Source organism: Typopeltis vanoorti, chromosome 7 (assembly GCF_054136105.1).
Source record: "Typopeltis vanoorti isolate ZY-2024b chromosome 7, IOZ_Tvanoo_1.0, whole genome shotgun sequence".
Lineage (NCBI taxonomy): Eukaryota > Metazoa > Arthropoda > Arachnida > Uropygi > Thelyphonidae > Typopeltis > Typopeltis vanoorti.
Genome location: NC_143555.1, coordinates 110,864,913 through 110,887,943, shown reverse-complemented (window position 1 = coordinate 110,887,943; position 23,031 = coordinate 110,864,913). Strand labels below are relative to the sequence as shown.

Genomic DNA, 23,031 nt, shown 5'->3' with positions numbered 1-23,031 from the left:
CTGTGAACAAGCACAGCATGTGCGACATGTTTCGCGTGGTCTCCATTCATACACGATTTTTATAGTCTACAAACCTTGCAATTGTTTAATGTTATGTTCTTGATAAAAATTTTATCACATAAAAAATAATAATGTCACCCAAAAGAAGCAAGTCTGATTCTTCTACAGCTAGCAAGAAAAGAAAAACATTGACTTTGAAAATAAAACTCAACATTATTAAGGATTTTGAAGGCAGAATGAAAAATTTGTGAGCTAGCAAAGAAGTTCGATCTACAGGAGTCCACAGTAAGAACAATCATAAAAGAAAGGTTTACAGATTTATGCCATCAGACGAATCTATTACATTTTATAAAACCATCGACATCGAAATAATTTTCTTTTTTTTTAAGTACGAAAAAAAACTACAATTATGATTATATTTCTTAAAAAATATAGGTGTTTTTATAAACCTTTGGTCCCAGTTGTATGTTTGTATATATAAATTTTGGCAAAGCCATTCAACATATTAATAGTCCAGATATATGCACCCACATCTGAGAACACAGATGAGGATATTGACTTATTCTACAAAGATCTGACAGAGACAATAGAAACAATACCAAAGCAAGATGTGCTAATTATTGAAGGAGATTGGAATGCCAAAGTTGGAATAGATAATGATGGTTGGGAAAGAGTCATGGGAAAATATGGTTTCGGAGAAAGAAATGAACGTGGTGAAAAATTGTTAGAATTTGCTGTGGATCACGAGATGATGATCTGTAACACGAGATTCCAACAAAAGGAGTGTAGAAAATGGACGTAGCGATCAAATGATGGGAAAACCAAAAACATGATTGATATGATTATGATTAAAAGAAGATTGATAACATCAGTACAGCAATGTCGAACTTTTCAAGGAGCTGATATAGACTCGGACCATAGTTTAGTGATTGCAAACATCAAGATGAAATTAAAAAAGAAATATAAACCCCAGCATCACAATAGAAGAGATACAGCACGAATAACTGAAGCAGAAATAGGAAGAAGGTACAGAACAGTGTTAGAAGAGAAACTTTTCTAACACTGTGTGGAGAAAGGAAAAAAACTCGAATTTAAGAGTGAAAAAAGTAATGAAGGCGATAGAAGATGCAGTTGAAGAAACAGTACCAGAAGAAGAGAAGATCAAGAAGAAATGGATTACACAAGAAACACTGAAGTTAGTACAGGAGAAAAGAATGTTGAAGATAAGAAGGGATACATCAGAACAAATAGAAGAACAATATAGAAGAAAGTGTAATGAGGTGAAAAAAGCAGTCAGAATGGATAAGATGAAATGGTTAGAAGCCCAATGCAACAATATAGAACAGTACTATGGAGAGCATGAAACAAGGGAGGTACACAAAATGATCAAAGCCATTAATAGAAAGTGGCAACCAAAACAGACCACAATTAAAGATGAAAAAGGCAAGTATTGATGAATAAAGAAAAAATTGTACAGCGGTGGACAAGATACTGTAGTGAGTTATATGAAAAACAACTAGATTCAGATAGCGTTGGGAAACTGACTGAAGAATTGAAGCAGATATCACCACCAGGTAATGAGCATGATATCGACATTTTAAGAGGAGAGGTAGAAAAAACAATAGGACGGCTAAAACACGACAAGAGTCCTGGTAACGATAACATTACTGGAGAAATGATTAAATATGGTGGTGAAAGTATGGTTACAGAAATGCACCAACTATGTAATATGGTATGGAAAGAAGGGAAAATGCCAGAGGAGTGGGTGAAATCAATATTAGTAACATTATATAAGAAAGGAAATAAGCTAGAATGTAAAAATTATAGAACAATTGCCTTGATAAGTCACCTTGGTAAAGTGATGATGATCATATTGACAGAAAGATTGAGAACACAATTGGAAGCATACCTTGCAGACGAGCAAGCAGGATTTAGGAAGGATAGAACTACAATTCAACAGATTTTGACAATGAGGTTAATAGCAGAGAAAGCTAGGAGAAAAAACAAACACATATATACTTGCTTTGTTGATTTTCAGAAAGCATTTGACAGTATTGACCAGAAAGTGACATTAGCAGTTCTGGAATCCTATGGAATTGATAAAAAAACTAATAGCTATATTAAAAGATGTTTATCAGAATGCAGTTGCAGCAGTTAGAATAGGTGATGATTTGGGGAAATGGTTTAAAATAAGCAGAGGTACTAGACAGGGAGACCCAATATCACCAAGCATTTTCATCGCACATTTAGAAAGAGTAATGGATAAAATGAAAGAAGATGCCAAAGGAATATCTGTACATAGAATGAGAATTAACAATCTGAGATTTGCAGATGACGTTGTTATTATTGAAGAAGACGAAAGAGAACTACAAAAAACACTGAAACTGTTAAATGAGGAAGGGAAGAGATTTGGACTTGTTATGAACTTTGAAAAAACAAAGACAATGGTATTTGGTGAGAAGAACATGAAACAAAAGATACAAGTGGATGGAACTGATATAGAAAATGTAGAACAATTCACATATTTGGGAAGTAAACTGACATATGACTTGGGCTATAAAAAAGAAAAAAAGATCAGGATTGCAAAGGGAAGAACAAATCTGAAGGCTGTGAATAACATCTGGAAAAGTAAAGTGATCAGTCTGCAAACAAAACTAAGAGTATTGGAAACATGCATCTTCAGCAGTGTACTGTACAGATCTGAAACTTGGGTAATGAATAAGGAATCAAGAAAAAGAATTTTGGTATTTGAAAGAACTTGTTACAGGAAGATTCTAAGAATAGGATGGGTACAGAAAATCACCAATGAAGAGCTCTATCAGAAGATACAACCAAAACAGAATCTAATGCAGAAGATTATAAAATGGAAGCTGCAATTATTTGGACACATCTGTAGAATGAGTGAGGACCGGAAGATAAAGATATTTATGTTTGGTATTTTGGATGGTTTAAACAGAAGAGGTAGACCATACAGAGAATGGATAGATGATATAAAAGACTGGTGTGGAATGGGTGTACAAAAACTGCGACACTGTGCACTGGACAAAGAAAGGTGGAAGAAGATAGTAAAACAGGCATCAGACATCAACAGGCAGTGAGTCCATGGTTCGTGATGATGATATATAAATTACATGCAAAATTATACCCCGAGTTACACGAATTCGACTTACGTGCTTTTTGTTGGTACTGCGTAACTGTGGGGTTTTACTGTATATATATATATATATATATATATATATATAGACACGTTTTTAATATATAATTTTTGATAAATATATAACTTTTTTTGCCCATATTTACAATAGGGAACAGTATTGTAGTCGAAGGAGATAAGCCTCATCTTCCTTCTCTTCCAAATTTTACACCTTTGAGTAATTTAAATATACCAACCAAATATAGCATTCTTCTTCTTCATTGTTTTCTAATATACGGTATCGTAAAACAAACACATTGTCCCTCACTCTGCAAAGATTTGGTTACAATTAATTGATAAAGTATTCAAAGTTATCCTAGAATTAATTGCATTGATGTATAGCACCGATGTGCTATACACTCTTAAAACTTTCATAAATCAATAAAAATGCAATCATATGGTTAAACTGATGTGAATTTTGTAGCGCAGGTTCATAAGCCATGACAGCACACCGATATGGGCATGCGATACCACTGATATATATAATATATAAAATTAAGTATAGTCTCTGGGAAAAAATCCCATGTTACTCCTCTTAAACACTATTATTATAATTATGGCTATTATAGCCTGTTTTTGTTTAGGAGTGACCTTTATTTAACTACATTAACCCGGGTTATCCAAACTTATTTCCCGCATCAAAACACATCCCCCCCCCACACGCTTATAAACAACCTTCAGCGAGATCATGGAAGTGGAAGACATCGTAGATTCAAAAAAAGGTATGTACCAAATTTTTCCACCTCTTTTATTCTACCTTAATTGCCTTCTATCCTCACCAATAATGCCCTAAATATATATATCCCTCTTGAGTATTGATATCCATTGTAGTTAAATAAGGGTCACTCCTAAACAAAAATAGGCTATAATAGCCATAATTATAATAATATATAATATATAAATAAAGTTAAAACTTTATAAATCAAGAGAATTTGAAAAAGCTAGACAGATGGACAAATGAATGGGGGGTGTCGGTTTAATGCAGCAAAATGTAAGGTCTTGAGGTTTGGGACACATCGATGGGATGCTACATACTCTATTGGAGGAGCTATACTGGAGGAAGAAGTGGAGATGAGATCTGGGATTGAGGTAACACAGAGGATTGCTGCAATAATGAGAAGGACACTGACTAGCAGAGATGAGTTATCATTCCGTTGTATAAGACTCTGATCTGACCACACTTAGACTATTGTTTACAGATTTGGCCCCCAGGATTTGAAGGGGATAAATTAACTGTGGAAAGGGTACAAAGGCGGATAACAAAGATGATTTCAGGACTGTACAATGTTAGTTATGAGGATCGACTGAGGGAATGTGGACTGCAGAGTTTGGTGGATAGAAGTGATATGATTGAGACTTTTAAGCTGTTGAGAGGTGGTTACAGGGTTGACACGGGGAGTTCTTTCGCTTGGTTGAACAGCGTGAAAGAGTGATGACAAAGAGCCATCCTTGTAAGTTACGAAAGGAAACTGTGAGCAAGAGGGTGAGGAGTGGTTTCTTTGCATGGAGGGTGGTTGAACCATGGAATGCATTGCCTGATAGAGTGGTGAGAGCGAGAACGGTCAATGAGTTTAAGGGGTGGTATGATAGACTTTGTGTTTCCTAAGAGGGACCTCCCACGATGAGTCTTGATAGACTTTGTGTTTGTTTCCTAGGAAGGACCTCCTGCGATGAGTCTTTTGACTCCATCGAGGCCTGAATGATGATAATAATAATATATATATATTATATATATATATCTTTTGAGTAAGGATTATTATTGATTATTTTTAGTTTTCTTACATTAGCTACTATGGTGGCACTTTTTAGAATTATCTGTTGTTGTTTATTTGCCATTCTATAATCCTGTCCTGAAGATTCCTATGATGCTTAGGTAAAAATTTTACATTAAATAAGTTTTTACGAGTTTTCCTCAGGTTTTATATTTATTTTAACCAGTAACGTAATGGAGTGAAGAGAACTTTGTAAAGTTATAAGCTCAATGCCAAAACAAATCAAATATGCCTTATTACCTGCAAGAAATATCCTATCTCATTCCCTTTTACTTTTGATAGTGTTCCAATTTCCTTTCAATATTAGCTTTCTCTTGGGTTTGACTATCGCATCCAATTTATCCTGGAACAAACAGATTACATACATAACCTCCTCATCCTCTAAAAGAAAGTTTGGTGTTCTTTTTCCATTCTAAACATTACTTCTCTTCTTCTTCTCAACTCCTAACACTTTATAAGTCTTGGACCTGACCAACCTTGAAGCATTGTTTCCAAATTTGGGATGGATCACCCAAAACCTCCTTAAGAATTCTTGGTGATATTCAGAAAAGGACAATCTGCTTAATAGATGACCCTTCCCTCACAGACTGACTACCTTCAGTCACGAGCCTTGTTTCTGTGCTGTGCCTTTTCTATAGGTACTTCAGTGGACATTGCTCCTCTGAATTGGTTGCTGCTGCCATTCCTCCACTTCTAACCATGGAAGAACTAAAGCAGCCAGTGGCCAACACCATATGTTGCCCAGCTATGAACACACTGAACTATTTTCTCATTATCTTCGTCCATCTATCTCTATTCTGTGGAACAATCTTACCCATACTGTTTTTCCCAGTGAGTATAACCTCCTGCTGTTCAAGAAGCATATTAGTAGGCGACACATTTTTCTGCTGAATCACTTGTCCACTGTGGTGTGTGTGGGGTTGTCATCATAAAAAAATAAAAAATAAAAATAAAAAAAAGCCTACTATAAAATGCATACAGGTATGTTGTAATATAATGTATTCTTAATTCTATTAAAAGCTGTCAAAATTTAACTTTTTTTTTTATCTGATCCACACATGAACGGCCACAAGACCTATAGCACATTAGTACCATGTGTGAGCAAGAAGAAAGGAGGAATCTGTTCACATTTTATTTTAACAGCTAAAGGTTTTATTCTTTGGGGAAAGCAGATGGGAGAGACTATACCAAAGAACAGAAGTAGATGGAATGAGAGGGGGGGGGGTCAAACCCACTTAACTGAGGAATTATAGTGAGCAATTCAGTCAAGCACTGTTTATGAAAGTATCTTTAGAAGAGGCAGAAGGCAGAAACTGAATACCTGTGAGAGAGGATTGATGTATGTGAGTGAGGGATCATTAATTAGCTGAATTACCCTCTTTTGGATAGAATTGAACAATCTTAGAGAGGATTTTGGTGCACCACCTAAATATGGGAACAATATTCCATTGTTGGGTGGAGTTTGGATTTGTATAAGAGTTAGAAGGTGTGAAGTAGTGTCTTGTGTGAAAAAGTACACTGAGTTTTTTGGCAGCTGCAGAGGCTATAGTTTAAATGTGTTTGTGCCAGGAAAGCTCAGAGGTGTAGGTCATTCCAAGAAGAGAAATCCGATCATGTTTGGATATCTCAGTATTATTGATGGTTGGGGGGGGGGGCGATCTCTTTCTTATGTCTTTGAAATGTCAAGGGCAATCGTGTGTTTCTCTAGATTTTTCATGGTTTGAGTCCAGAGATGGATACTGAAAGCAAGAAGATCAGCTGTAGATGGTTAGTGGCATCTTGACTGCTGGTCACTGATTAGTTGGTAGCTCTCTATGTGGCCAAAAGCTGGTTGTTGATGACTTTCTCCATAATTTTAGAGAGAAGAGAAGTAAGAGCATTAGGACAGTAGTTTATTGGTTGACTTTTTATCAGGGGGAGATCGACTGGATGCATGCCTGTTTCCATGTTGTAGAGTAGATGCCAGTTAAACAGGATAAGCACAATTTTTTAACACAATAGGTGGGATACTGTTAGGACCAGAAGCCTTATTTGTGTAAGGGTGCTGAGGGACATGACACCGAAAAACTGGTGGGTGAAGGTTGTTCTTTTGCAAAAAAGATTTGTATAAGGATGTGATCTGAGTTACCAAGAGAAGAACTAACATCCACAGTATATGTGGAAGGGGAGCTTGTTAGGAAGAGGGCAAGTGTGTTGGCTGGAGAGATTCTCCAGGTATTCTGGTTGATCTGTGATAGGTTAATGCCACACACTTCGGCATCCTACCCAATCAGTGAAACTGGAGAAGGGAAGCCAATATGAGTTGTGGATGTTAAGATTCCCAAGAAAGATGACCTTATTATTAGAGTATTTCGACTGTAGAAAGTTTAGCTTTAGAGAGATATAGTTGAAGAATCAAGCACTGGTTGATGGAGTTTTGAGAGTGATAGAGAGAGAGAGAGAGAGAGGGGCAGATTGATTTGGTAGGGAAATTTTGAGATCAAACAGTGGTGAATTTGAGATTTTGCAATCTCTGGTATGGTTTGTCTGATGAATGTCCCTCCCTGTGGGGCACCTGTTCATGGTGGAGGGGATCTCCCAGTGATGGTACTGTCCCTTTTCATTCTTTCTCTTTTTCTTTACTTTTCTTCCCGTATTCTTTGCTCTACTTCTCCTGAGTCTTTTTTACTATACTTTCCTCCAGACCACCATCACTGCGATCAGACTCTCTGCTGCTATGTTTGCCACGGCATGTAACACGTGAAAATTCGGAAAGGGAGGATCCTCAAAGTTTTGCATTACTTTGGCAAGACTGAGCAATCCTGTGTGGCCCAGTTGGGATCAGTTATCTAGTGAGCTTGCCTACAAGGAGTCTAGTGGTGTTGCAGTAAGTCTCTCACTCCATGGTCCGGAGTCAGGATCCAGGGCTTGCTGTAGTGCTGGTATAGCATTCGAGGTAATCCTGTCACTCCACTCTTGAGTGCAGGTCAGTGGGCATCCATGTGTGGTTCCACGAGTGTAAGGCTCTGGTCAAAACCTCTTGAGTATGGATTCTTCATCCTCAAGTGTTTCAGGGGCACCCTAACAAAGTTCCAGCTAAGTACTGATACCATAAATACAGCATTTGGTAACAGAAGTAAGAAACAAAAGATATATGATACTAGTATAAATGTATCAGTGTTTTTGATCATCCACACAACAGGTGAGAAGCCAATAGGAAAAATGTTACCCTTCTTTATTTAGAAGGATTAGCAGGATCTCCTTAAACTGTTAAGAAATTATGTTCTGGTGATATCCTTGTGGAAACATCACGTCAGCAACCTCAAGGGGTGCAATACCAATCATAGTGATGTCTCACGAAACACTCAACTCTAGTAGAGGAGTGATATTAGAATGGGATCTTCTTGATGTTCATGATGAAGTTCAGAGCTTAAAGATCAAGGAGTGACTAGTGTGAGGTGCATCCTGATATGTAAAGAAGTTCCTGGTTGGAACCAGGTGGCCATCATCCTTACTTTTGATACACTTAAGTCTCTGATCTCTGTAAAAGCAGGGTATCTCAACTATGCCTGATGTGGTAGTAAAGAGCATGATAAAAAATCTTGCTTTGCACAAAAAGCTAAACGTGTCAGCTATAAGTTTTAAAAGAGGTATACTGTGAGTAGACATATCGATACAAAATTAATAATGGAAAAAACTCTCGTAAAAAGATTATTTAATAGTATAATTTTCGCCTGTGTGTCACAGGCATCTTCAGTACATTAAGCTCAAATTAAACAATAACTGACAATTCCAAAAAGTGCCACCTAAGTAGCTGGTGTAAGATAACTAAAAAGGTCAATAAATTTCCTAAAAAATAAAAAATAAATAAATAAAATAAATAAATAAAAAAAATCAATACAATAAAAAGTTAGGAAAGATTACCTGATTTGTAAAGTACTATCTCCCAAAGGGGATAGACGTAAGCCGTCGGATCTGTTTAAGTTAGGAGAATGAAGTAGAGTTTCACATGTTTCTTTATAAAGGCGTTCCATGAGAAACTGACTTTTGTGAAGAACTCTTGTCTTTCTCCAATGAACTCTGTGTCTAGTGAAGATGGCATGTTCTGCAAGTCCAGACTTTTTAGGTTTAAAGTATTCAATATAAGATTGGTGTTCTTCTAGCCGAATAGAGGCAGATCTTCCTGTTTGTCCGAAATAAGATAATCCACAAGAGCACAGAATCTGGTAGACACCTGGATGATTAAGATATGGAAGCTTGTCCTTAGGAGAAGTGAGAAAGGTGGAGATTTTTCTAAACGGTCAAAAGGCAACAAAAATATTCAGTGGTTTTAAAACTTTTGCTATACGTTCACTGATGCCTTGTACATAAGGGATAGTAATGCGCGCTATTTCTTCTTCTGTGTTTGAAGAGGAAGACATATTAAAACTACTCAAAGTTCTTTTAATGAACAATTCTTATAACCATTAGATAGAAAGGAAGAAGTTATATATTGTAGTTCTTTCTGTAAAAGATCGTCTGAAGAACAAAAAGAGTGGGCCTGATGAACCAGTGTTTTAATAGTGCCTTCCTTTTGACTGGGATGGGGATGAGATTCCGCATGGATATAATGGCCTGTATGAGTCTTCTTTCTATAAACTGAGAAATGTAGGTTACCATCTGGTTGGCGAAGAATTAGAAGATCTAAAAAGGCTAACTGCTTATTTGATTCTACTTCTAGGGTAAACTTGATCCTAGGATGAAATGCGTTTAACTTAGTGAGAAATTGTTGAAGTTCATCTGAAGAGCCATTCCATACAGCAAAATGTCATCGACATATCTGAACCAATGAGTAGGTCTGGGAGAAATGTTGTCAAAGATACATTGTTCAAAATGTTCCATAAAGAAATTGGAGATAGCAGGAGAAAGAGGATTACCCATTGCTGTTCCTTCAATTTGTTGATACAACTTATTTTTAAATGGAAAAATAACCAGAATTTATTACAAAATCAAATACATTTACAATGTCTGAAGGAAATTCCTGTTGTAGTAATTCCATGCTTTCCGAAAGAGGCACATTTGTAAATAAAGAAATAACATCTAAACTGATCATTGACCGGAACGTAAAGCATTCTTAAGGATCTCTTCCCTCAGGATATCACCCATTTGTTCCATCATTGCCTGAATTCAAATTTCTTCATAGTAAATAACATTGTATACAAATAATCAGAAGGAGTAGTCCCCTGTCACCACCATGCGCAGACCTATTTATGGAAAAATTTGAAAAAGATATATTTTCCAACATTTCACCTATACCTTCGATATGGTGGAGATATGTTGATAACGTGTTCATCATATGGAAAGATGGGTAGCTCAAATATCTCGCACATCAGACTGCCATGTCTTTTTGGTATGAATTTTGGCAGGTTTGCACTTCATCCTGCAACCTCTTATTTTGTCAACTACAGAAGTCTCATACTCCCTCATCTGGATACCTGCAATTGTTTAATGCACACAGAGCAGCCAACTCTGGTTTTTTGCCCATCTATACTGATGGCTCAAGAACTGATATCTGTGCTGCTGTGTTTCTTTCCATTACTACCTCTATCAGATCCCAACTGATTGCAGAGTTGCATACCATTCAGCTTGAGTTTGTGCTTATAAAAGAAAACCACTACCAAAAGTGTGTAATTTATACAGGCTATGTCCTCTCCTATGTATAATTCACATTCAGTGCTGTATGAGGTGTTGCACCTGTTGTACAAAATGAAAACCCTTAATTTTGGATGTTTAGTTGTGCTAGATTCCTAGCCACATTGATATTAAAGGAAATGAGACTACAGCTGCATCTGCTAGATCAGCTGATACTCTCTCCATGTACTATTTAACATTATCACATACAGACAGTTAATAAGATCAAAGCTAATTGCTTCAATGGCAGTCATCCTGGCAGTTCTCATTAACAACCAAAATATATGACATTAAGCATTAGCATTCTAGTCAATATAAAAAAGAGAAGAGAGAAAGTTTAGGGTTTGCCATAGGTCACAATCTTATTTATCAAAATGGCCATAATATAACCTAATGAAGAGCACCTCTACTTTGCTGATTACAAACCAAACCACTTCTAGTCTTTAAAGCAGTTTCCAATATTGTCTAGCCTTTGGCCAGTGCACAGTTCAGAGTTTTATACATGCAGAATTACTGCATAGCACCACTTCTACAGTGAATAACATTAAACAAGAAAGTTACATAATGGTGGCTGTGATGATAGCAACACAGAATTCTCTAACACTTGGGTAAAAATAAACAGTTCTTATGCATAATACCAAAATATAAAACTATATACAAGAGGAATCCAAAAATTTAAGATGTTTTTGAGCAGAAGTCATAAAATTTAGGCTAACATTTTCTGTTTTCCTGCTCATTTCCATAGTTTTAATAGTCTTTATTGATGACCTTTATTTACTAGATTTGTTATGCGAGTTATTAAATTTAAGTAGAACAGATGTAGAAAAGTTTGAGTCATTAGAGGACAGCTAACAAAAGCTGGTTCTTGTTGGAGACCTTAACAGTAGAGGAGAAAATTAGCAACAAATATATAGAAATGTTTTGTAAAAATTCGGAGAGAAGAACAATGCCTAATATTAACGGATAGTACCTGTTGTATTTCTATTCTGAATATGGACTGATTATGAACTGGTTGGCTGAGTGATTAGCATATCTGCTCTCCAGCCAACAGGCTGTGAGTTTGAATCCTGCCATGGGCATGAATATTTGTGATTTTCTTTAGGTGGCAGATATTAATTTCATCATCTGGTGTGTGACCACCATTGTTGAAATGGTTTAAAAAAAAGTTCCATGTCTTGTCTCTCTAGAGCAGGATTTCTGGATTATGTAAAAATAAATAAAAATACAAAAGAAATATAAATCATTCACATTGAGAGATAACACAAGAAATAAGAAAAATCATAGTATATTTTTATTGCTGGTGATATCTTCAGAATGATTAAGGATATATATGAGAGTCACCATTAGTTTGAGCAGATTAAAAACGAGTATCACATTGAAAAGAAAAACATTTACGAAAGAAGTTTTATGAAGAAAGTCGAGCAGCTTTGAAACAAACTGTGGAACTCATCTATACAAAAAGAAAGAAAGAAGAAAATGGAAGAGATCCAGTCATTAAAATCTTAGACAAACATTGATTGATTCTGCCAGAGAAACGTGTGCAAAATATCTTAGAAGGATAGAACAATTGGAACTTCATAGCAGACACAAAAACGTTACAGGCAATCCTGGAAAAAAGATGAAATCATAAAAGTTCCTGGTAAGTAAGTCAGCATGTCCTTATAGAATACAGAGACAAATTTAATAAAGCTGTGTGGGAAAATAGCTAAACAAAAGTCATTGGAAACTTGCAGTAGTAAAGAAAATAAATATCACAAAGGTGGCCAAATGTTCTGGTGTTTTGATAAGCTTATAAATTAAGGAAACACTGCAAAAGTAATCAGAGATTATAAAGGCAAAATTAAATTGAATGTAACGCTATTCTAGATGTCCAAGGTAATTATTTTTTGAAAGACTGTTAAATAAGATTAACACTGACAGAACAGTAATGTAAAATATTCAAGAGAAATGTAATCAAGAGTACATATATATACATCACTTACATGATTATTAAATAACTTAAGGAATTCTTTTTTGTGAAGGGTAGGTCATGTCTCAGTAACTTGCTCACGTATTATAACACAGTGACGGCTGAACTGGATAAGGGTAATGGGTTTACAGTGATTCTACTGGACCTTGCTAAGGCCTTTGACAGGATACCACATGGAATTCTAATCAGTAAATTGCAGCATATGGGAATGGACATAGGGTTGGTGAGATGGATAGGAGGGTGGTTGACGGAGAGATATCAGAGAGTGGTTTACTCAGGAGTAGAGTCCACAAGACGGCCTGTGACTAGTGGTGTGCCACAAGGATCTGTTCTTGGACCACTGCTGTTTAATTTGTTCATAAATGATATAGGAAAGGATCTGAGAGGAACAGTTCATTTGTTTGCGGATGATGCGAAGTTGGGTAGGGCAATAGTGAATGCAGATGACGTCAAAATTTTGCAGGATGATTTGAATAGATTGGAGGTCTGGGCTAAGGAGAATGGATGTCAATTTAATGTGGCAAAATGTAAGGTTATGCATTTTGGGGCGAAAAGATTGGCGGCAGTTTACTGCATTGGTGGAACCGTGCTCCAAGAAATTGATGAGGCACGAGATTTAGGAGTGTTGGTGGATAAGGAATTGAAATTTAGGGGACACATTGCAAAAGTGGCCAAATCAGCTCATCAAATCACTTGGTTGCTGAAGAATACGTTGACAAGCAGAGACAAGCAGGTTATTGTTCCTCTGTATCGAGCCTTGATAAGACCCCATCTCGACTACTGTGCTCAGATTTGGTCACCTAGGTTTCTTCTTGATGGGGAGGAGGTGGAGAGGATCCAGAGGCGAGTGACCAAGATGATAGCAGGTCTGTGGAATGAACCGTATGAGAACAGGTTGAGGATTTGTGGGTTGCAAAAATTGGTTGATAGGCAGAGGAGGGGAGATATGATTGAGACATTCAAATTATTGAAGGGTTTCTATAAAATTAATTCAGAAGATATTTTTGAGAACAGGGCTGGTTGTGGGAGGACTAGGGGACATCCATGGAAACTGGGCAAAAGTGTGGTTAGTAAAGGTGGTAGAGCTGGCTTCTTTACTTTTAGAGTAGTGAATGAGTGGAATGTGCTCCCTGAGTCTGTGGTGGATGCTGTGACAGTGAATAAGTTTAAGGCGAGGTATGATAGATACTGTATGAATGTCGAATAGTTGTGATGAATATGATTTGGGGCCTCCTTCGATGAGTCTAATGACTCCCTGGAGTTGCCCGTAATAATAGTAATAATTCACAACGCATACTGGAATATAAATAAACTTTAATATATACTTTCTGTATTTTGGCAACTTCACATTGCCATCTTCATGGGAACATAAGATTAAGATGTGCACGTAGGCACTAAAAACAGCAAATGAGGTAGAAGCGAGGAAACTACTGTTTTTTCTAAAGTCCTGATGGTGTCCCCTAGTGGGCCATATTAGGTATTCTTGGCTGTTGGGCTGAAGTTCTCAAGATGTACGTCTCCCAAATTTTGGGGCATTCTCATGCATCCAAATTTGTTGAGGTTTGGCATGTTTCTTAGGGCTGAGGCCCTAACTCTAGACCCCCCCCCCAGTGATTATGGGCTCCCAAAAATACATAAACAAAATGTGCCATTACGTCCCATAGTGGATGGCATTGATTCCCCCATGTACAAATTAGCCAAACATTTAGCCAAAGCGCTCACTCACTGTACTGGCAACACCATCACACATAAAAAACTCAGCCCACTTCAAATCCAGTGTGCAGAAAACCTTACACTCCAACATATTGACATAATGGTCAGTTTTGACGTCTCCTCCTTATTCACAAATGTCCCACTCAAGGAAACTTTAGAGCTCATCCAAGCCAAATTTCCCCCCGATATCTCAGCCCTATTTCAGTTCACAATGAACTCGGGCTATTTCATTTGGCAGGGAAAATTCTACAAACAGATAGAGGGGATAGCCATGGGTTCACCACCCTCCCTACCCTTGGCCAACTTCTTTATGGAGACTTTTGAAGAGAAAGCCTTAAACTCTGCCCCATGAAAACCTACCACATGCAGGGCCGCATTTATAATTTTGGAGGCCCTAGGCTCAAAATGAGGTTTCAAAAGAACAAGTCTATTTCAGTTAATCAAATTCATGTGCTTTTTTTTTTTTTTTTTTTTAGTTTATTGAAAATAAAAGGCGACATTTCCATAGTAACTTATTTTAATAAACTAAAAATAACACAACATTGGTATACATATATTTGCATTTAAAGAAAAAAAAAAAAATATATATATATATATATATATATATATATATCAGTTTAAATTTAAAAAGAAAAATAATAACTAAAAGTTTTTTTTTTTTTTTTTCTGGCTTTGGTTTTAGCAAATATATCTAAAATGATGTCATAATTAATCGAGTCTATTACGTCTGATTTAATGCAGAATAACGACAGGTCACTTGTTTTATTTTGGTGCAAGTTGCTTTTTAAATTTTTTTATTCGTTCCAACACTGAAAATGAGTGTTCAGCACTTACATTTGAAATAGGAAATCCTCAAAAATATTTTTAGAATTGTTTCTACATTCGGAAAAGTAGACTTTAACCCATCGTTTATAAATTTGTACATATTTTAATTGAAAAATTTTCTCCCTTTATCATTATTAAAAATTGCTTAACTTCAGTAATAAATATCAGTCCCATAAGTTTGTAAAATTTTGTTAATACTAGTCTTGTACTTATCTTGATCTATATCTTTCTTCAAAAAAATGCCAAACATATCTGTTTAAATGATTTTTTTCTCTTGTATTAATTTCCAAAATTAGCTTATCGCAAAGACATTAAAAGTATTAATGATGAAATTTTCTTTCCCATGTAATATACGAGTAATCTCATCGTTAGATTGTGAAATTTTGTGACTTTTTTTTTTTCGTTTTTTCACTCTTTCCTTCTCATATTTAAATTTTGTCTCATCTGTTAATAAATTCGCTTCTTCATTTAAAGCTGCAAAAACTATTTCTTATATCTAAAATAAAACCAGCTAAAGGCTGTAACAAATTATTAGCTAAAAACAAATCCATATCGGGATCTTGTAGAGATTTACTAGTAGCATTTATTCTTTGTAAATTTTCATCCCACACAACTGTTAAAATTGCTGTTTCTGAATTGTCAAAATTATCAGCCAGTGATGAGCTCTAATTTAGAAATAGGTTTTTCATGAGGAGAAATGGATACTTCAAGTAATGCCTCTTTAAGTTGTTTATATCCACAGTTTCAAAGCAATACAGTGTCAGCTCTTGTGGACCATCTCGTTTCACTTAATCTTTTAACTGTTAAAGATTTTTTTTATCTAAATGTTTAAGGAGTATACTCCATCTTCTTGTTGAAGATGAAAAGTAATTATATACGTTTTGAATAAACAAAAATACTGCACTGCTTCCAGACAAGATTCCGCGGCATAGTTGCCAATTCAATTTTAATGGATCCAAACTTCATCTGCATCTATATCATGCAATTATCCCTTTGCCATTAATCCCTGAACGGCGATTTTAGAGCCGTTAACGGATTAACTGTGGTGGAAAAACCTTTGACTTTACATGTACTGTGTTACTTGGAATTTCAATTGCCCCCCCCCCCCCCCCCCACAACAATATGGAGTTATTAAGACACTATACAACAAGGCTAAACTAATCTGTTCAAATGACAATGCGATGGCAGCCACTTGCATACCTTGCTTGTGCTTCCCGATTATTTCCTTCTTAAGAAGGAGATGATTACCGTGGAAGTTATTCCACGGTAATCATCTCCTTCTTAACGCCTTTCTTTTCAACCCTTTTCTTCATTGGGAGCCATTGTCGTAGTACAGTTAATAAAGAACAGTCACTACATTTGGACACAAAATAAAAAAATGCTTTACGCGCGCACACACGTGGTCACAATGCTAGCACGAATGTTGTATGCCGACTGAGACCGCACATGCGAGACAATTACCCACAATCCTGAGCGTCTTGTGATCACGTGACGCTCGGCAGACAAAGCGTATAGGTAATACAGTACTTGTATTGCAAGACGTCGTTAGTTTATCAAGTTAAAATTTATTGAAAATTTTTGCTCGTCTTGCGAAACACTCGCAGACCAAGTTACTCGCAATCCAAGGTACCACTGTAGTTTGTTTTATACAGCTGTCTGAAGCAAAAGTGTTGTCTGTATCCCTTGAAATGGATAAAATTGAGTATCATGCCTGTATAAAATTCTTTCTAAAAGAAGGTTTAACGGCGAAAGAAATTCATTCGAAGTTCATAAAAGTTTAAGGGCACTCTTCTCCTTTGTTTTTGACAATTAAGAAATGAGCTACCGAGTTTAAACGTGGCTGTACCAGCCTTGAAGATGATCCATGTGAAGGACGTCCAGAAAGTGTAACAACACCAGAAATCATTGATCAAGTGCACGATATGGTATTGGATGACTGGCAAGCAAAGTGCATGAAACTGCTGAGCCTATAGGCATTTCAAAAGAACGTGTAGGATATATTTTGCACGAAGAATTGCATATGAAAAAGCTTTGTGCAAGATTGGTGCTGCGCTTGCTCACAGCAGATCAAAAATGCACTCGCATGAAAATCTGAACAGTGCTTGGAGCATGTTAGCAAGAATAAAACTGATTTTGTGCATCGATTTATTACTATGGATGAGATTTGGATTCACCATTACACACCAGAATCCAAACAGCAGTAAAAAAAAAAAAAAAACAGAAGCCAGTTGTTCAACTCCAAAGAAGACAAAGTCGGTTCCATCAGCAGGAAAGGTCATGACATCGGTGTTTTGGGATGCTGAAGGCATTTTGTTTATTAATTATCTTGAAAAGGGTAAAACAATAACTGGGGAATATTATTCCGATCTTTGAACCAGACTAGACGAAAAAATTCATGAGAAAAAACCCGGTTTGCAGAAGAAAAAAAAATCATCTTTCATCAGGACAATGCACCTGCCCACAAAGGTGTTTTGGCAATGGGAAAATTAAGGGATCTGCACTATGAATTGTTGGAACATCCACCCTATTTTCCAGATTTGGCTCCCTCTGACTTCTATCTCTTCCCAAAACTAAAGCTCTTCCTCGCTGGTCAGCGTTTTTCTTCGAATCAAGAGGTGATTGCAGCTGTAGAGGGGTATTTGCAGATCTTACTGAGAACCACTACAGAGACGGTATAATGGTGCTGGAATAAATGTATTAGTCTTAAGGGAGATTATGTTGAAAAATAAAAATAATTTGGAAATTATAAATTAGTTTTTTTCATTGTTACGCTGAGAACGTTTCAGACCACCCTCATATTTGGTATTAGACTGATGGTTTTTTTTGCTGCATGTCCAAATATTCATAGTGGTGATACAGTTTTTATCATTATCTCTTATTTGGTTCAGGATGTCATTGCATTACACATTAATGTGTAATGCATGGATGGCATTACATAAATCAGCTAAGAAAATATTTACAATACACATTGAAAAGTTCAACAACATTCTTCATACAATCTTAACTGATTTTCAAGTGACTACCATAGCATCAGTCTTTGGGTATGGAAATATCCTTTGAATGTGATTCAAAGGATATTTCCATTTAGATAGTGAGGTAAAGGAAACAGAATTAGTTTAACTAGCAGCCTAGGAAATGTTTCCACATGACTAGGCCAAATAGAGCTCCTGTAATTGTCCTTAATTTTCTGTTAAACCATCCTAATAAGTTTGTTCCCAGAAAAAGCTTGAAGTACTACTTATTGCTCTACATGTTGTCCATAATATTATGACAGGGGTTACATGTTAAAATTACACACAGGACAAAATTACACGAGATAAAATTACACTGCCAAAATTACACAAGGATGAAATTACATATAGATAAAAATACACTAAGAAAAAATTATACAAATTTGAATATTCACACTGAAGTTTTTTACTTTAGAGCTTTTAAATTTTTATGAGGAATTTTATATTTATTTTCAGATAAGAGTTCTGATAATTTTGTAATACTTTATAAGACCTACCTGTTGACTTTAATTCAATTAAAATATTATTGGTATTTTGTTGTCAAATTAAACACATAAACTTTCTTAATATTGCAAAAATTACTTTTATTTTAAAAAATAATAAAAAAACAAACACTAAGTCATATAAGCTATACAACGTAAAAAATCCAGTCGTCTATTAAAGTCGTAATTTTGTACAATATTTGAAATACGTTGTTTTAACAAAATGTACCTATGACGTCCTGGGTTTTGTTGACCAGTTAAATGCTCCAAATAGTTTGTGTGTTGTAAAGATAATTCTTTAACGATGTTATCCAAAAATTTCCAAACAGTTGGATGGGAACACTGAAAGAGAGACTGAAGTCAATAGTGCCATCCTTCAATACAATTTGTAGTTCTAGCTATACAGTTGGCTGCAGAGTGTCTATGGTTCCAAGTAGAAATATTGAATAGAGGTTGTCTATAAGTGCCGTTCCTGAGCTGTCGACCTCGAATATATGTATGTTTGAAGTAAAGGAGAACTTGCTCGATTTGTTCATTATATTCGTCTAAATTAGAGAACAGATTGGCAACTTCTAAAAATGTTTCTAACACTTCTTCTTCTGGCAAACGTGCAAGTGATTGTAACATTTTAATGCAAATGACTGATTGGATTCATATAGAGATTTTAGTCCACATTCATTTACTTTGCGTATAATAGATTGTGATAAGTGGAAAAAGCAGCCACCAATTTCGATGTTTTCAAACACGGCACAGAAAGCATTCATTGCTGCTGTTTCAAAATTGGTCAAAATTTTTTGTGGTCGAGCTTGAGGAAGTTTCTCCAGTAACATGTTCAGCATCTTCACGTATATTTCATCCTTTTTCCCTGGTAGAAGAGCCAGTAGACAAGGAAAAGCGACGGCTGAATCATATTGCGCATGGATACTGTATAACTGATAATATATTTCTGGAACCACTTTAAATGTATCAACTGCTAACCAAAAATCGTATATTTCTGGAACCACTTTAAATGTATCAACTGCTAACCACAAATCGTATATTTCTGGAACCACTTTAAATGTATCAACTGCTAGCCAAAAATCGTTAACTACAAGTTGATCTAGAAGAGTCTTGTGACAATTAGTATTATACGTTCTGGATCTTCTGCCCTGGAATCATGAATAATCCATTTAGAGTATTTCTCTGGTATTTCAAAGTGTTTGTTATCTGGATTTGACGGAACGTTTCCGATTGTTTTAGCTTTGGATCTATTTAATCGCCTCATCATGGAGCTCTTCTTTGGTAGGCACATTTTTAATCCGTCTGATACAGTCACTAAACTGTTAGCTATAATTGCACGAGCCATTGCGCCTGGATTCAACATTTTTCTTTTCATTTGATTTGCAAGTTGATGAGCTTCGGATTCAAAAGTCCTATTAACATGACAGTGTTCTGAAGACTCACAGATAATCTTGTTGTCTGGTATGGAGCAGCGATCGACAATGTAAAGTTCTAAACTTTTGCACAATGCCAATGAATAGTTCCGATAGCAGTTTCACGGTGATGAACAAACTCGAATCCTTTGTAAATTATAATTTGACCACCTTTATTACTAACGCCATACTCGAAATCAGCCATGGGTAAATTAAAAATTAATTTAAAAAATTAATCACGAAATTTATTAACTCGCACGTTATACACTAGTTGCATTACGAGTCACTAAACTAGAACTGAAGAATGTAAGACAAAAATTTACTTATATACCTTCACCCAAACAATTCTTAGAAATTCTTGAGCAGTTCATGGTGATTAACAATTGTCGATTGGTTTTACCTTAGGAAATTATTCCTTGTAAATCTGAGGTAAGTACTAATTAGGATAGCTAATCACTACATCATTTTGAGTGTCCAACTCAACCACCTCCCTAATCCCCTTGCCCAAATCTGCACTAGTGATTTACTCCTTGCTGGTTATAAATTTTGTACAATTTTTGGTAAATTTTATTTTATGTGTAATTTCTTACTTGTGTATTTTTTCCTTTTAATTTTTTTCTTAGTGTATTTTTATGTATGTGTAATTTTTTCTTTGTTTTTTCTTCCCTGTGTAATTTCTTAATTTTGTAATTTCAAAATTACTTGTGTAAATATTTTCCTATTTTTCCTTTTAATTTTTTTCTTAGTGTATTTTTATCTATGCGTAATTTTTTGTTTAATTTCTTACATGTGTATTTTTTCTTTTAATTTTTTTCTTAGTGTATTTTTATCTATGTGTAATATTTTCTTTGTGTAATTTCGTCCTCGTGTAATTTTTGCAGTGCAATTTTATTCCGTGTAATTTTGTCCTGACACGTATTACAGGATTACTATAATTATTACAGAAATGAATGCCAAGAAAATTTTTATATGCACTTTTTCCTTATCAGAAGTTGTGATTTATGCACTGACAACTGTATATAACTGAAAGAAAAAAATTAGACGACCAAGAAAAATAGGTATCCAAAATGTATTAATGTTTTGAATGCTTTCGAAATATATATATATATATATATATAAAATTTGTTTAGCCTACAATTGACATATCAGTATCATATGCAAAAGATTTAAGGTAGTCTGCATTTCTTAAGAGGGTATTCCTTTGTGTGTATCAGAATGATATATGATGTAGAGATTTATAGTAGAATGAAATACAAAAAATAAAAGTTAATAAAAAAAGTCACATCCATTCTTATAAAACATTCTTGCATACTCCACTGATATATAACATTTTTTTATTATTGTCATTAACCACAAATTTGTGTTTTATGCAGGTTTATAGCTAAATGAAGTCATGTCGATCAGAAGAGCTAGGCTTCAGATTAAACCCAATACTGGAAACAGAGGTATAAAAAGCACAAACACAAAAGTTTTAACAGCACCCAAAACTGCATCTTCAAAACAGTTAGTACCATCATCAGATAATCAAGAGATAGAAACATCTTTTAATGACAAATCACCAGTGAACATTTTGTTAACAAACAGTTCAGCAGCTGAAACAGATAGCATACCAGTAATTGCTATCTGTGAAGAAAAGCATGTTGATAACATATGCAATAAAATTGTTACAGGTGATATTAGAAAAAAAATTATACTTGATGAAGAATGTTCATCAGCAACTAATGCTGTGAATGATAACAGTGATATAGATGATGAACTTCAAGATGGGAATAGAACAGAATGTAAAGAAACAAATTCAGAATTGAAGAAAACAACTGAAAATCACATACTGAAAGAGTCTGATAATTCAAATGATACATTTATAAGGCATCATGAAGAAACATTTAGTGATGTACCTAAAGAAAATATAGCCACTAGTAACATCACTACAAATGGTAGCAGTACATTAGTTGATAAAGAACAGTCTCCTCATCAAAAACTAGAAGAAAGGGATGAACAAGACCATCATAGCTCAGTGTTATTTCAGGCACTAAAAAGTAGAAAAGTTGAAAAGTCAAGAATACTTAAGCCCACTGTAAAATTCCAGTTACCAAAAGCTAGGCCAAATATAAGAGAAACTACCAGAATTAGAAAACTCTCTGGTTGTAATGGGTTTCAAGAGGTTCCTGAATTACTGAAGCCTAATATTCAAGATGAGTAAGTTATTTTTCATTTTCAATTCAGTATTATATAATTATAATTGCAAACTTATTACATATTTTATAAGTAAACTGCTTAGTTATTATAGTTGTAGAAAGTTTATCTACTTGGTTAGAAATTAAATTAAACATGCTAAGAAATTATATTCTTGTTTAATCCTTTATCCAAGCGTATGCAAACACAGTTTGTGCATGAGGTATCCTGTTGTTTAAGAGATGCTTGTCGATAAGAGGTTTCTTCAATTAACACACACACATGCATGCGTGCACACACACACACACACACACACAAAGGATAAGTAATACTTTTTATTTAAGGCCATATATTTCAGCCTGCTAGCTGTTCCTGGTGTTTACCAAATTTCTTCTGACTCATCGTTCTTTGGACATACTGGATGCCCTGTAGAAAAGAGAATACAAGAACACCAATTTTGCATTAGTAACAGCAAATCTGAAAAATTTGACTTGCCACAGCAAGGAATAGATACACACCATAACATCCTGTGGCCTGAAACACACTTAGATCATCAGTATCCGGTATAAATTTTAACACTTGTTTACAGAAAGTGCTGTGGCCTTACTTCACCCTCTGAACTTAAATCAGAACAACTGTCTCTCTCTATCTAAGATATGCAAAGTGTTACTTTAATCACACATCAATGTTTTTTTTTAAATAGCTAATGAATTATCAATATTGCAATATTTCCTCAGTTATACTATTGCGTTTTATGTATAAGATCACACAGCTCTTACTTTTTTCAAATCAATCCATTGTTCACATTCTACTTTGTAATTAACTGATTGTAA

The 23,031-nt window shown here is 35.2% G+C and overlaps 1 protein-coding gene across 1 annotated transcript in view; it reads left to right on the top strand.

Moving 5' to 3' along the window:
- The window catches only part of LOC150104963 (uncharacterized), a 123,882-nt gene that overhangs the window by 5,345 nt on the left and 95,506 nt on the right, over positions 1-23,031 (top strand). The window contains exon 2 of the mRNA XM_090396077.1: positions 21,400-22,222. Coding sequence (XP_090252203.1) covers positions 21,420-22,222 — 803 coding nt within the window. The 5' untranslated portion in view covers positions 21,400-21,419. The remainder of the gene's footprint in view (positions 1-21,399; positions 22,223-23,031) is intronic.